We start from the raw sequence: 16,551 nt of genomic DNA, 5'->3' as shown, positions 1-16,551 counted from the left end.
CCTCATTTTGTTGGTTCATTGGTCAATGTTAAGTTTTCATGGTTAAGTTTGTTTCTTAGATACTATAAGCAATAGGTCAACTATATTTAATGCATAGATTGATTGTAAGGTGTACATGTCTGCCTGGAATGGTTCATCTGACCTTGACCTCATTTTCATGGTTCATTGGTCAATATTTAGTTTTCTTGGTTAAGTCTGTTTCTTAGAAACTATAAGCAATAGGTCAACTATATTTAGTGTATTGAATGATTGTAAGGTTGATAGTTGTAGTAAAGCCTTATATTTAGGACTATCAACATAATATCAATGGTTAGTAAAGAAGGCGAGACATTTCAGTGTGTGCACTCTTGTTTACTATAGATTGATTCTGATGATTTTCTAAGAAATTCTTTTCGGAATAAAATAAATTTCAGGATAATTATAATGAATCAAAATCTGATCTTTAATTAAGAGAGTAAAATAAAAATATTAATTTTTTAAGAGGACGTAGCTTAGTAAAAAAAATCATAGAGAATATTTTCACTTGCAGTTTCTATTATTTGTCAAATTTTCTGATTAGAAGTTGTGTCAAAAAATCCTGTTTGAGGTGAAAAATTAAATATAATAAGTATAAGGCAAGACACATTATAATCATTATCATATGTAATGATCTGATGATACTTTATCATATGTCAGTTTGGACATCTATACTGATTGGAGACGTTAAACCCAAGGCACTTAATTTAGCAATACCGCACACTTATGTACTTTTTCATATGAAATGTTTTATTATTGCCAATTTTTAATTATTATTTTAGGCTAATCCTCCTCAGTATGATAGAGCGGAGGATATTGCTGCACTACGCTTCATCAATGAATCCAGTGCTTTACATATTTTACGGCAAAGATATGGAGCCAATCTTGTCCATACATACTGTGGACCGTCCTTGGCTGTTATCAACCCCATGCATCCTATATCAATTTACTCAGAAAAAGTCATGCAGATTTTCAAGGGATGTAAACAGGAAGATATGCCTCCACACATCTATGCTATGGGACAGATTACATACAGAGAGATGTTACAATCACGCTCAGATCAGTCCGTTGTTTTTATGGGTAGAAGTGGTAGTGGGAAAACATCCAATTCTAGACATGTTATGCAGTATTTGATCACAGCAGCTGGAAGTGTAGCAAATATTTTTACAGGTTTGTTTTTATTGCGTTGAAACATTACTACAACTCCAGGAAGGCAAACAGTGTCTATGAGAAGTACCATTTGAAAGGATTTTCATTTTGGTACTGACTTCTCATTTAAAGAGTGGCCTCTGTGGCTGAGTGGTCTGAGTGGTTCATCTATTGTATCACTAGCCTGTCAACACTGAGGTTGTGAGTTTTTAACCCTGCAAGTGGCAGGTTGGTTTGACCCTAATCTTTAATTGACTAGGATTGTCAGTTTTCTTGTCAAATGTCGTGGTTCTTACAGGCTTCTTACTCCATCTTCCTCCAACAATTAAAACTGCAGCCATGATATAGCCAATATTGCTGAAAGTGGCATAAAACACAAAAATTCAATCAATAAATCAATCTGATTGAAATCTGAATTTCAACAGATCCCAAACATGAAAAGGATTTCAGTGTTCTTGAAAAGAAGGGATTTATTGTAGATCTACATACAGCCTCTGTCTATCTAGAATTCTACAAAATCATAGGTTACCATAGACCTAGGTTACCATAGACCTGATAGAGATCTGTTACCATTCTTATACTGTTATGTAAAGGCCAGTTATGATGTTTAACAATTTCCTTACTACAGAATTATAAAAATTAAATGAACATAAGATATTGAAATTAATATATTAGTATTTCACTTTATAAACGATTTAAAAACGATTTTGCTCCTTTTTCACAACATGGAAACAAGAGCATATAGATATAGAATAGATTGTGTTAATAATTCTACACATATTAACAGAAAGTACATTCAGGGAAAAAGAAAAAACAAAAATAACTTCTTTATCAAGAAAAAAACCGTTGAAAACTGTAAATTATCACAGTAACAGAAGATTTAGTAAGACCTTGTGGTGTTTTATTATCAGATAATTAAATCATTAAGTAAAGTAGTAATTGACTTCTATCATGTTTTTTTCTCTCTGTTGATAGCAGTGCAGTTGGTTGCATGTTATATGTGAATTATAAAGTGATCACTTAGATAACCGTAACCTTCTTTTGTTTTTACAACACAAAAAATGTAATGAAATGTAAATGCATGCACTTAAATCTGTGGTTTACATAAAGTATGGACTACTGTAATGACAAGGTTAACTTTTAATAAAATATGGCCTTGAATTTTAACTTAATCATGAAATATACAAAAGGCCACAATTAGGTTCTCAAATGGATATCTTTCAAATGCTTGAATGCTAGGTAAAAAGAGTACATTATATAGGCTCCAAAGTCAGCACATTTTAGAGATGTTGTTATAGTACAATGATTTTGTGCATTTTTCAGACCTAAAAGCTAGGAAAACCTTGTCCACATCCTACATACCAAAATGTTCTGTAACCGAAAGGTGCAAAGGTTTATATTAATCCCTAGCTATATATATATAGACACAAACAATTTCTGGACCTGAGGTTAATGCACAATAAACTACTTAAAACTGTTATAAATTGTAGTCAAATTATTATAGATATTAATTAACTATTTCTAGGAAAAAACTTTATTCTAACCAGATTTAAAAAACATTAAAATCTTAGGGCCAATTAGAAAAATTACACTTTTATGAATAGCTGTATAGGATTTCTCCACTAAAAGAAAGAAAACAAAATTGACAAATAAAAAATAACAAATACAAGTTATTTGATGCTAAATGGTAAAAGTAAAAAAAGTGCTACAGGAACAGCTTTTTAGCTCACCTGGCCCGAAATCTTCTCCTCTGAAACCACTGGGCCAAATTTAACCAAACTTGGCCACAATCATCATTAGGGTATCTAGTTTAAAAAATGTGTCCCATGACCCTGCCAACCAACCAAGATGGTGGCCATGGCTAAAAATAGAACATAGGGGTAAAATGTAGATTTTGGCTTATATCTCTGAAACCAAAGCATTTAGAGTAAATCTGACATAGGGTAAAACTGTTTATCAGGTCAAGATCTATCTGCCCTGAAATTTTCAGACAAATCTGACAACCTGTTGTTGGGTTGCTGCCCCTGAATTGGTAATTTTAAGGAAATTTTGCAGTTTTTGGTTATTATTGTCGAGCCTGCGACTTTTGTCGCAGAAAGCTCGACATAGGGATAGTGATCCGGCGGCTACGGCGGCAGCGGCGTTAGCTAACTTCTTAAAAGCTTTATATTTTAGAAGGTGGAAGGTCTGGATGCTTCATACTTTGTATATGGATGCCTCATGTTACGAAGTTTCCGTCAGTCACATGTCCAATGTCCTTGACCTCATTTTCATGGTTCAGTGACTACTTGAAAAAAAAGTTAAGATTTTTTGTAATGTTAAATTCTCTCTTATTATAAGTAATAGGATAACTATATTTGGTATGTGCGTACCTTGCAAGGTCCTCATGCCCGTCAGACAGTTTTCACTTGACCTCGACCTCATTTCATGGATCAGTGAACAAGGTTAAGTTTTGGTGGTCAAGTCCATATCTCAGATACTATAAGCAATAGGTCTAGTATATTCGGTGTATGGAAGGACTGTAAGGTGTACATGTCCAACTGCAGGTGTCATCTGACCTTGACCTCATTTTCATGGTTCAGTGGTTATAGTTAAGTTTTTGTGTTTTGGTCTGTTTTTCTTATACTGTATGCCATAGATCTACTATATTTGGTGTATGGAATGATTGTAAGGTGTACATGTCTAGCGGGCAGGTGTCATCTGACCTTGACCTCAGTTTCAAGGTTCAGTGGTCAAAGTTAAGTTTTTGAGTTTTGGTCTTTTTTTCTAATACTATATGCAATAGTTCAACTATATTTGGTATGTGCGTACCTTGCAAGGTCATGCCCGTCAGACAGTTTTCACTTGACCTTGACCTCATTTCATGGATCAGTGAACAAGGTTAAGTTTTGGTGGTCAAGTCCATATCTCAGATACTATAAGCAATAGGTCTAGTATATTTGGTGTATGGAAGGACTGTAAGGTGTACATGTCCAACTGGCAGGTGTCATCTGACCTTGACCTCATTTTCATGGTTCAGTGGTTATAGTTAAGTTTTTGTGTTTTGGTCTGTTTTTCTTATACTGTATGCCACAGGTCTACTATATTTGGTGTATGGAATGATTGTAAGGTGTACATGTCTAGCGGGCAGGTGTCATCTGACCTTGACCTCATTTTCATGGTTCAGTGGTCAAAGTTAAGTTTTTTGAGTTTTGGTCTTTTTTTCTAATACTATATGCAATAGTTCAACTATATTTGGTGTTTGGAAATATTTTATGATCTATTTGGCAGTCAAGCAGGTTTTATTTGACCTTCACCTCATTTTCAAGGTTCATTGCTCAGTGTTAAGTTTTTGTGTTTTGGTCTGTTTTTCTTAAACTATAAGCAATAGGTCAACTATATTTGTTGTATGGAAGAATTGTTAGCTGTACATGCCTGCCTAGCATGGTTCATCTGACCTTGACCTCATTTTCATGGTTCATTGGTCAATGTTAAGGTTACTTGGTTAATGTTAAGTTTATGTGACAGTTGTAATAAAGCTTTATATTTAGGACTATCAACATAATATCAATGATTAGTAAAGAAGGCGAGACATTTCAGCGTGTGCACTCTTGTCTTGAATATTATTATAGATAGAGATAAACTGTAAACAGCAATAATGTTCAGCAAAGTAAGATCTACAAATAAGTCGTCATGACCAAAATTGTCAGTCGACCCCTTTAGGAGTAAATTTTACAAAAATCTTCTTCTCTGAAACAACTGAGACAAATTTAACCATACTTGGCCATAATCATTTTTAGGGTATCTAGTTTAAGAAATTTGTCCGATGACCCCGCCTTCCAACCATCATGGCCGACTTGGTTAAAAATAGAACATAGGGGTAAAATGCAGTTTTTGGTTTATATCTCTGAAACTAAAGCATTTAGAGCAAATCTGATAGGTGGCAAAAATGTTCTTCAGATTTACATTTATCTGCCCTGAAACTTTCAGATGAATCCGACAACCCAATGTTGGGTTACTGCCCCTGAGTTAGTAATTTTACAGAAATTTTAGTTTTTGGTTATTATCTTAGATATCATTATAATATCTAATATCTAATACTATTAATTATGATTTTAACCTTATTTTACATGATTTCCAAAGCATCAGTAAATACAGGTGAGCGACACAGGCTCTTGAGAGCCTCTAGTTTTATATGCCCATCAATTTTTGACGGGACGTATTATGGTATACAAATGTCCGGTGTCCGTCTGTCCGTCCGTCTGTCTGTCCGGCGTAAACATGTCGCACCGTAACTTGAGAATGACTTATCCAAATTTCATGAAACTTAACATAGTTGTTTCTTATGATGGTCAAACGATCTGTTGACTTTTTAGTGAAAATAAGATTAAAAATTTTTGAGTTACGGGACTTAGTAACTAAAACAGGTGTGTGTTTTTTTTCACATGTCGCGCTGTATCTCAAAAACAATTTATGACTATTGCTTAAAACTTTACACACTTCTTAGTTATATTAATCTTAAGATCTGTTTACTGTTTGGTGATGATTCAAAATTTTATTTTAGAGATATTGAGTATTTTGTTAAAAAAGGGGGAGGGGTTTTTCACATGTCGCGCCGTATCTCAAAAACAGTTTATGATTATTGCTTAAAACTTTACACACTTCTTAGTTATATTAACCTTAAGATCTGTTTACTTTTTGGTGATGATTCAAAATTTTATTTTTGAGTTATTGAGTATTTTGTAAAAAAAGGGGGAGGGGTTTTTCCACATGTCGCGCCGTATCTCAAAAACGATTTATGATTATTGCTTACAATTTTACACACTTCTTAGTTATATTAATCTAAAGATCTGTATACTTTTTGGTTTTGATTCAAAATTTTTTTTCTGAGATATTGATTTTTTTTTTTTTAAAAGGGGGGTTTTCACATGTCGCGCCGTATCTCAAAAACGATTTATGATTATTGCTTAAAATTTTACACACTTCTTAGTTATATTAATCTTAAGATCTGTATACTTTTTGGTTTTGATTCAAAATTTTATTTTAGAGATATTGAGTTTTTTGTTAAAAAAAAAGGGGGGTTTTCGCATGTCACGCCGTATGTCAGAAACTATTTATGCTTATTGCATAAAAATTCATACACAAGACGACGGGCATATCATGCGCTCATGGCGCAGCTGTTTATTCTCTCCTGCCAAGAAAGTCTTTCCGTCCTTCCGTCTTTCCATCCATCCCATATGTTTGAAATGCAAGCTTGAGAGGTGGCATTCGTGTCTTCAGACACATTCTTCTTTTATCATTGTATATTTCACTATATTAGAAAGCTTTTTATAAGAGTAATGTCTCTTTCAGTGGAGAGGTTAACAGCTGTTAGCACATTGATGGAAGCCTTTGGTAACAGTAGAACTATACTTAATACCAATGCTAGTCGGTATGCACAACTGACCACATTAGATTTCGACCACTCAGGACAGATATCTTCAGCTTCAGTACAGGTAGGGTCATTTAAACATTGTTTAAACTTGATCTCACTGTGTCAAAAAAACTGCATGTTTACCTTGAGGAAAAAGCTATAGTAACAATAACGTAAATTCATTTAATTCCATGACTTTCGTGTATGATCTTCATGATTTTTTTACTACTGTCCAATGGCAAATATTTCATGTATATTCAGAATGAGAACAAATTTTAACTATCAAACATTTTGGTAGGTTCAGTAACATGGGTCAGCTGGGATGAAGGGAAGAAATATTGACTGCTACTGGATATATGGTTTGTTGAGTATGGACAGAAATATTACTATACAATAAGTCATTGATGGACCTCTCACTTATTGCAAGGTTTCTTTAACAATTAGAACCTGTGACACTCTCCCAACACATGGCATTGGATTTAAAGTCCAGATTGACAGTTCATGTCATTTTTATGAAAATTATAGCTGTTTATCATGCAGTCTTCTAAATTGGTGTGGGTTTTTTTTTTTTTTTTGGGGGGGGGGGGGGGGAGGGGGGATTTCATTTGTCAGTTCTAGACATTGAAAGGACAAAAAAACCAAGGATACAAAAAAAAACAATCATTGTAGATTCTTTTTTATATGTGATATAATATAACATTTATACAAACTAATATTGTGGTGTATGATTTCTGGTAGATACTTGAAAAGTTTTATGCTTAATTTGTTTCAAGAAATAACGATAAATAAAATTAAATTGTAGGTTTTCATGTTTGAGAAATCCCGAGTAGTGAGAAGACCAGAGGGAGAACCTAGCTTCCATGTTTTCTACCAAATGTTGGCTGGATTAGATTCTGCATTAAGGTATATATGTACTATAGATTATCAATGGTTTTTGTTGAGCCTGCGACTTTTGTCGCAGAAAGCTCGACATAGGGATAGTGATCCGGCGGCAGCGGTGTTAGCTAGCTTCTTAAAAGCTTTACATTTTAGAAGCTAGAAGACCTGGATACTTCATACTTTGTATATAGATGCCTTATGTTACGAAGTTTCCGTCTGTCATATGTCCATTGTCCTTGACCTCATTTTCATGGTTCAGTAATAGCTACTAATAGGATAACTATATTTAGTATGTGCGTACCTTGCAAGGTCCTCATGCCCGTCAGACAATTTTCATTTGACCTCGACCTCATTTCATGGATTAGTGAACAAGGTTAAGTTTTCGTGGTCAAGTCCATATATCAGATACTATAAGCAGTAGGTCTACTATATTTGGTATATGGAATGATTGAAAGGTGTACATGTCCAACTGGTAAGTGTCATCAGACCTTGACCTCATTTCTATGGTTCAGTGGTCAAAGTTTAGTTTTTGAGTTTTGATCTTTTTTTCTAATACTATATGCAATAGGTCAACTATATTTGGTGTATGGAAATATTTTATGATGTACATGTCAGTCTCACAGGTTTTATTTGACCTTCGCCTCATTTTCACGATTCATTTCTCAGTGTTAAGTTTTTGTGTTTTGGTCTGTTTTTCTTCAACTATAAGCAATAGATCAACTATATTTGTTGTATGGAAGGATTGTAAGGTGTATATGTCTGTCTGGCAGGTATCATCTGACCTTGACATGGTTCATTGGTCAATGTTAAGTTTTCATGGTTAAGTTTGTTTCTTAGATACTATAAGCAATAGGTCAACTATATTTAATGCATAAATTGATTGTAAGGTGTACATGTCTGTCTGGCATGGTTCATCTGACCTTGACTTCATTTTCATGGTTCATTGGTCAATGTTAAGTTTTCTTGGTTAAGACTGTTTCTTAGAAACTATAAGCAATAGGTCAACTATGTTTAGTTTATTGAATGATTGTAAGGTGTACATGTATTTCTCATTTGGTTTATCTGACCTTGACCTCATTTTCTTGGATCATGTTAAGTTTATGTGTTACTTGTATTAAAGCTTTATATTTAGGACTATAAACATACAATTAATGGTTAGTAAAGAAGGCAAGACATTTCAGCATGTGCACTCTTGTTCAAACAAGAGGGTGTCTCTCAGCTATAATCTGTCACCCTTCGATGAGATGTGACAGAGAAGCATCCTCGAGCTTGAAAGGCTATTAATAATTTAACGCTATTTTGCCCATGACGTCGTTGATGTTTACCTGACAACGGCACGTGTGCATTTAGTTTCTGATGATGATTTTCTATCTCAAGCTTGTAATTTTGTATGTCAGACACAAAAGACTCAGTGATGCTCAAATAAAAAATTCAAAAGGCCAAATATGAGATTGCAGGTAGTCAGGTATATACACACAAAATGTGTGTACTTCCATATGATAGAAAAGCCTGTGCAAACAGATACACATGAAAAGCATGTGAGTTGTAAACTATGGTAAAAAGAGATATCAGTGTCCCTCATACATTAACCTGCAATCTGCCATTTAACAGTACAAATAAAGGTGTTTGTGTAATATAGAAATATAATCTCCTGGTTCACTACTTGGATTATAAGCAAAATGTAATATTTGATACATTAGTTTGGTGTCATCTTTTTTTGATGGAGTTTCTGTTGCTGTGGTCTAGCTAGTTTATCTACAGTGATCGCTAGCCAGTCAATACTGATGTTGTGAGTTCAAACCCTGCTCTAGTGCTTTAGACTCTAACTAAATTGGCTAGGAATGTTAGTTTTGCTGTTGAATGTTGTGGTTCTCTCTCGGTACTCTGACTTTCTCCACTTGTAAAAAAACTTGCCGCCCTGATATAGCTAAGAATGCCAAAGTGAAGTTACAACACAATCATTAATCAATCAATCAATATTTTGTTTGGTCACTGTCCAAGCAATGTCGGTTTCTTATGAAAAACCACAACAGTGAGGAGTCTACAGTGTTATTAAAAATGTAGAATAAAAACAGCACATACATTGTGGAAAAATTTGATGTCTTTTTCCACATGCTACAACACAGCATACAAAACCTAGACAAATCCCACTGTTTTGCTAGTTTCTAAAGCTACTCCTTATAGATTTTACATTTTCTATCCATGAATAGATGTATGGTATGCATGTAATGTTTTCTATATTTTCAGGACTGAGTTACAGTTAAATTCACTAAATGAACCCAACATGTTTATGACTCCATTACAGAGGGTATGTATATCCCTTAAGTTAGTTAAAGGAAATCTGCTGCTGTTGTAATTTTTTTTTAAAAATGGTATCATTTTATGGAGTAATTTATTTAATAGTAGAAGCATTTGTTTACGAATTCAGAATAATATTATGATATATTGTTTTGAAAAATTTATACCTGCTTGCCATACACTAGTAGATCCTTTGCAGTAAACCATAAATATTAGAATTAATGAAATCATAATACTGTAAATTTAGAAATTATTGCATGCAATTATAATTGAGATTTTTAAAGAATGGACAAAATGCAAGATTAAATATTGCGATTTTAGGGAAAGCTTCATACATATATATGTATCAGATATTATTATTGCAAAACTCACACAGTTGCATTATACACATTAATGAAAACCTTGCAATTATTTCTGAATTTACAGTATACCTTTCCTTCATTCTCTGATCCTTATAAGACGTGTCTTCTTATGCAATTTCAATGTTAAATAAAATAATGCAAAAACGATCAAACCTGTTCACAAAGGAGACAGAAGGGAATACACTTTATTTGTTCTTTATATGCAGGTATCCTTTGAAAAGAGACTCAGAGAAATGGAATGATCTAGGAATCAAACACCTTACCTTATAAACTTAATTGCATTTTTAATTATTTGATATGTTTCAGTTTGTTTTTACTGTCATGTAACTTCTTTGAACTTAACTTTACAATGTGCCAAATAAGTTGCCATTAGAACAAACCCAAAGAAAGAAAAAAATAATTCATGCAAGCAATGGATTTGATGGAAATTTTCACATGGCCTGGGCTATTGTAATCAAATATTATCCCAAGCATTAGCAAGTAATGAAATTAACAAATATAACAGCCTGGGCCATGTGACAATGACAACTCTATGGCTTGCATAAAGTATTTAGACTTTAGTAGGACAAATACGGTAATTTAAAAAACTGAAGCAAAGATAAGTGTAGCATACGTAATTTTTTAAAGTAATCCCACTTAGCTTGCTGTTGTAGCATGGTTTTGTTCCCTCCTTAGTAAGTACATACAGCTTTTATACATTTGATTTGTTTTACTGTCGATTCATTTATTTTTTCGTAGGTACCAATTTTCGTGGATTGAGGAAAATTGGGTATTCAGGGATATTTGGTTTGGTACATTTGTCAAAGTCTGCAAACAAGCCTTTAGAAAATTGATACATATATTTGAACATTTAAATTTTTGGTTTACCTTAACCAAGGAAATTTACGAAAATTGGTACCCAACGAATAAAAATGAATCCACAGTATGCACATGGTGAAAGCTTAAACAGCTTTTAGGTTTCTTGCTTGTCTTGGTTTTATTGCAGTTTTCTTTAAATTTGTTTTGTAAAACAAAGTCCATGTTGATTGTTTGATGTGGTAAACTTTTCTTCATAAATCAGAAAGAAAATGACAATATTTACAATACACATTGTAATTGTGTATTATAAACAACATTTCTGTATTCCTTTAATGTTATTTTTTTCAATTGAATGCATAATGACATTTTGAATATGAACGGTGAATATGTATTTATTACGTAATGTATCCCGATATATAATTGTTTCAAGGTGAACACAGGAATAGAGTGTGTACACATTAAAGAAAAATCTTTCCACAATTAAAAATAATTGTTACATTGTTAAAATTAAGCTTTAGGAGAAAGAAAAGAGAGTAGTTTGGGATGTGGCAGGCAAGTGCTAGTGTAATACTATTTCCTTACTAATCATGTCAACAGCAATTTGCAATATTGGAGATTTACAAATTTACAGACAAAGTTTGCTTTTTATCTCGTCTGCGATAATTGTCATGGTTGGCGAGACTTTTGTGTTATTTTTTCAGCAGCAGCGGCATGGAGGCGTCAACAATTGTTCATTTTTCTGCTTAAGTCAGTTTAATAGGAACTTCTTGTGATAGATCAATGATATTTTCTATAAAGTTGCATTACTATCAGTATATATTAGTTTGATTACTATTTCAAGGCCCTACCCTCTAGGTCATGGTCCAGTGACTTTGAACTAATTAGCAATTTTCAATGTTAAGTTTTCTGCTTAAGTTAGTTTGATAGAATCTACTTGTGATAGATCAACTATATTTTCTATAAAGTTGCATTACTATCAGTACATATCAGTTTGATTACTATTTCGATGCCCTGCACCCTAGGTCATGGTCCAGTGACTGAATTATTAGTAATTTTTAATTTGCTTTCCATCAGATTGTCTTATTCTGAATTTTTACCAACAAGTGAGAAATATCTCTGTGTCAACATTTTATTAATATAAAAGAATGGTTTTCATTATCTATTCTCCCTTTTTAAAACACACATGCAAACTAATGAGTTAAATACCTAACACATTGGTCAATGAAAACATCGAACAGATTCAAAACCCCAGACAAATTTCCTGAGGGTAATGCCAAACTGGTTAAAAGGGGGAAATGCAACCTAATTTTATACTGAATGCTGTATTAAAATATCTATTTAAAAAAATTGGCAGAAATTTTTCTGTAGTTCTTATTGCATGGATTAGAGATTTAATATTTAACTATAAATTTACAGACAGAAGATAAACAGAAAGCTATGATGCAATGGGGTAAAATCTGTACTTCCATGGACCAAGTAGGCATGACTGAGGATGAAAAGAAAGCCATATGTCATGTCCTAGCGGCTATTTATCACCTTGGGGTGGCCGGAGCAATCAAAGGTATGTTGGTAGGACAGGGGATGAAAAGACAGATATTTGTTGTGTTAACATTGTATCTGCTATTTGTCACTTTGATGCGGCCAGAGTTGTCAAAGTTATGTTGGTAGGACAGGATTTTAGGAAAGCCATAATTTTTACAGTAATATAAGCACTGTTCTGGACGAAATTGAATAAGGTTTGGATTTTTTTTTTGGAATTCAAAACAATATGCATTAGTGTTTGTAGCTGTTACTCTGTTGCAGAAGTACTAATTTTCTCTCAAAATATTCCCAAATAAGAGATAATGAGTCCTACAATAAAAGTATCAAAACTAACCAAATATTTATGATAAGACTTGAACTGAAAAAAATATTGCAGTTGTGTGCAATTTATCCAGTGTGTTACTGGAAACAGTTATGGCTGAATTTACTATAATCAAATATGATAATAAGAAGATGTGGTATGATAGCCAATGAGACAACTCTCCACAATAGACCAAATGACATAGAAATTAACAACTAGAGGTAACCATACGGCTTCAATCAATAAGCAAAACCCATAGTGCAAAGTCAGCTATAAAAGGCCCTGAAATGACTTATTTAAAACAATTCAAACGAGTAAACTAACCGCCTGATTTATCTACAAAATAATGAATGAAAAACAAATATGTTATACAACAACCACTGAATAACAGGCTCCTGACTTGGGACAGGCACATTCAAAATGTGGCGAGGTTAATGAATTATTTAAAATGAATTAGATTAATGTAAGAACTAACTGATTGTAATGAATAACTGGCATGTTGATTTTGTAACAAAGCTGTTAAAAAAACTCTTGTATTGCTTTATTATCAGGTCAGAACAACAAGCCACAGTTTGCTAAGCCTGGTTCTGCACAGAAGGCAGCTTCATTACTTGGTTTATCCTCAGAAGAATTACTACGGCAAATTTTCTCTTCTTCCGGATCATCTACATTGACACGAGGGGCCTCCACCAGGTTAGTGCTTATATTCCTGAAAGTGTAACTGTATTATATTATGGAAATAATATGAAGTTGCTATGTGAGGCTGCTCATTTTCAATGCAGTAGAGATTGTACCCAAAGCCAGGGGGTCTAGGGGGTTCGTAAAACCCATACACCTGTCAAAACAGAAAATTATATTAAAGACTATTGAAGTCGAGATTAAGATTTAAGTTTGACTATTAGATTCAAAGCATCAAATTCTATGAAAACATCTTTGATAAACATAGTTCTGCCCTTATTGTCAAAGCTGTGATACCAGAATTACTATATTATGTTGTGGTCACATCGACTTAAAACTTTGTACACATATTCTTTATGATGGGAACATTTTATATATATATAAACATATATAAAATTACAGTTTGGACCCCAATTTCACGACTCAGTGAACATAGAAAGGTTATATTGTGATATAAGTATATTCTCAGGTTAAAGATATTGGTTAAGGTAGTTTTCAATGAAGTTATGGTCACATCAACTTGAACTTCTGTACATATGTTCATTGTTAGGTAAACTTTTAAAATTTTATGCCAAATTACAATTTTGACACCAATTTCACAATTCAGTGAAAAAGTATCATCTACAAAACAATAAAACTTCAAGATATGTGGTTTGTTAAGTTGTATTTCCAAATCATAGATGAATGCAGAATTCCAATGTTATCTACTGTAAATTCAGAAATTATTGCGAGGTTTTTATTAATGCGAATAATGCGACTACTTTAGTATCGCAATAATAAGAACTCGCATTCTGATATCAAATACATATATCTGTATGTAGCTTTTCCTAAAATCGCAATAATTAAACTCGCATTTTTGTTATTTTTTTAAAAATCGCAATAATAAATGCACGCAATAATTTCTGAATTTACAGTAATTAATTTGATTTTTTTTTACATTTCAGATCAAGTCCTGCCCACAAACAAGAAGAAGGACTTACAAATGCAATAGAAGCTTTAGAAGGATTTGTTATAGGGCTCTACTCTGATGTCTTTAATGCTGTCGTCTCACTCATAAACAGGTAAAATATAGGAGAATGGATACAGGTTTATCTTCTTAAGTATTTGATATATTTCTCCTTTGTCACAGGTAAATTGGAAGATAGATTTCTTCTAAGGCTATATTCTCATATCGTACCATTTGTTTTCTGCATCATTAAAAGCTAAACAGTCATAAGTATTTGAAATAGACTTCTGTGGATTATTATCATTGGATACAAATTTTCATGGATTTCGTGGGTACAGGGGAACTACCAATTTAAATGTTCAACAGATTATAAATTTTCTACGGGGGTATATGCAGACTGTGGCAAAAAAAAATAAATGAATCCACAGTATAACATATATATATATATATATATATATATACTAGAAGATGCCAGCGAAATCGCGGTAAAATTGGGCAAGTGTTGAAACAAAGAGTGGGGAGTGTCCGAACATGTTGTTCTCTGTTTGTTTGTAATCGACAATCCAGTCGTTTTTTATACGACCGCAAAAAATTTTTTGCGGTCGTATATTGGTATGACGTCGGCGTCGTCGTCCGAAGACCCATTGGTTTTCGCACTCTTTCTTTAGTTTAAGTGAATGGATCTCTATGAAAGTTTACCATAAGGTTCAATACCACAAAAGGAAGGTTGGGATTGATTTTGGGGGTTATGGTACCATCAGTTAAGGAATTAGGGGCCAAAAAGGGGCCAAAAATAAGCATTTTTGTAACTTCAAGACTTAACTTGTGTGTTAGTTTATGGATCTCTCTGACATTGTACCACAAGGTTCCATATCACAAAGGGAATGCTTGGATTGTTTTTGGGGTAATTGCCTCCAAATTTTAGGAATTAGGGGCCAAAAAAGGGGCAAAAAACAAGCATTTTTCTAGTTTCATGACAATAACTTGTGTGTAAGTGTATGGATCTTTTTGAAATTGTACTACAAGGTTCCATATCACAAAGGGAAAGCTGGGTTTGATTTTGGGGGTAATTGCCCTAAACGTTTAGGAATTTGGGGCCAAAATGGGGCCAAAAAACAAGCATTTTTCTAGTTTCCAGACAATAACTTGTGTTCAAGTGTATGGATCTCTCTGAAATTGTACTGCAAGGTACCATACCACAAAGGGAAGGCTGGGATTGAGTTTGGGGGTGATGAATAAGGGGGTTCGAAAAATTTGGGGGGAGGGGATTTTTTTTTCTTTAAAATTTTCCATTTTAAATTGGTTATTTCTGATTTATATATAAAAGCAAATAATAATGATATGGTATGAATAGGTAAATTAAAAATTTTTAAGTTCTTAGACCACATTCATTCTGTGTCAGAAACCTATGCTGTGTCAAATATTTAATCACAATCCAAATTCAGTGCTGTATCAAGCTTGAATGTTATGTCCATACTTGCCCCAACTGTTCAGGGTTCGACCTCTGCGGTCGTATCAAGCTGCGCCCAGCTGGGCTTTTTATTTGCTAATAAATTCATAAGTTTAAATAATTTCATCTTTGAGTCAAAACATTGGGTAAGGGGGTTTACACATAAAAAGGGGGAGGGTCTGGACGTCGGGTGCCTGTGTTTACACATAAAAAGGGAGGAGAGGTCTGGATGTCGGGTGCCTGTGTTTACACATAAAAAGGGGGAGAATCACTTCGACACGTTCAACACCCATTTCATTTTTGGACAGTTCTGCACCTGAGTAAAAAGGGTGGATGTCGTTTAATTTAGCAAAGTGATGCACTTACAATAAAATACAGGATCCTTATAGGCCTAACTGTCCTATTTTCTATCTTCTTACTTTCACTTGGAATTGCAGGCAGTACGTCGACTGAGCATGCACGAAAGCGCATAAGAGACGGATCGATAACGGTCTCCGAATTTGGATATTTTCTCAAAATTGACGTTTTCTGTGGAAAAAAGATTGTTTCAAAGACAAATTTAGGAAGTACAAAACACTACATTTATATGTCATATCACAAATATTGCCGACTTTGTATGTTTTTAGGGGAGTGCGGCTCAATGAAATCGGTCTCTTCCTTTAGTAGTATAGATTTAGATTATTTGGTTTTCTGCACATTGATATTGTTAGAAATCAGTTTCTTACTTGTCAAGTGTCCACT

General features: G+C 33.6%; 1 protein-coding gene across 11 annotated transcripts in view; it reads left to right on the top strand.

Moving 5' to 3' along the window:
• LOC127710437 (unconventional myosin-XVIIIa-like) overlaps nt 1-16,551 on the top strand; it is a 97,071-nt gene that overhangs the window by 31,181 nt on the left and 49,339 nt on the right. For 9 of the 11 annotated variants that reach the window (XM_052216271.1, XM_052216268.1, XM_052216273.1 and 6 more), the window contains exons 3-10: nt 798-1,185; nt 6,496-6,638; nt 7,359-7,459; nt 9,683-9,743; nt 10,749-10,769; nt 12,310-12,454; nt 13,288-13,429; nt 14,359-14,475. In XM_052216271.1, coding sequence (XP_052072231.1) covers nt 798-1,185; nt 6,496-6,638; nt 7,359-7,459; nt 9,683-9,743; nt 10,749-10,769; nt 12,310-12,454; nt 13,288-13,429; nt 14,359-14,475 — 1,118 coding nt within the window. The remainder of the gene's footprint in view (nt 1-797; nt 1,186-6,495; nt 6,639-7,358; nt 7,460-9,682; nt 9,744-10,748; nt 10,770-12,309; nt 12,455-13,287; nt 13,430-14,358; nt 14,476-16,551) is intronic. The other 2 variants (XM_052216272.1, XM_052216270.1) reach the window with 1 other exon arrangement.

The sequence above is a fragment of the Mytilus californianus genome, unplaced genomic scaffold (assembly GCF_021869535.1).
Source record: "Mytilus californianus isolate M0D057914Y unplaced genomic scaffold, xbMytCali1.0.p SCAF_8, whole genome shotgun sequence".
NCBI lineage: Eukaryota > Metazoa > Mollusca > Bivalvia > Mytilida > Mytilidae > Mytilus > Mytilus californianus.
Note: the sequence above shows the minus strand (reverse complement) of the source record. Positions and strands in the feature narration are given on the sequence as shown.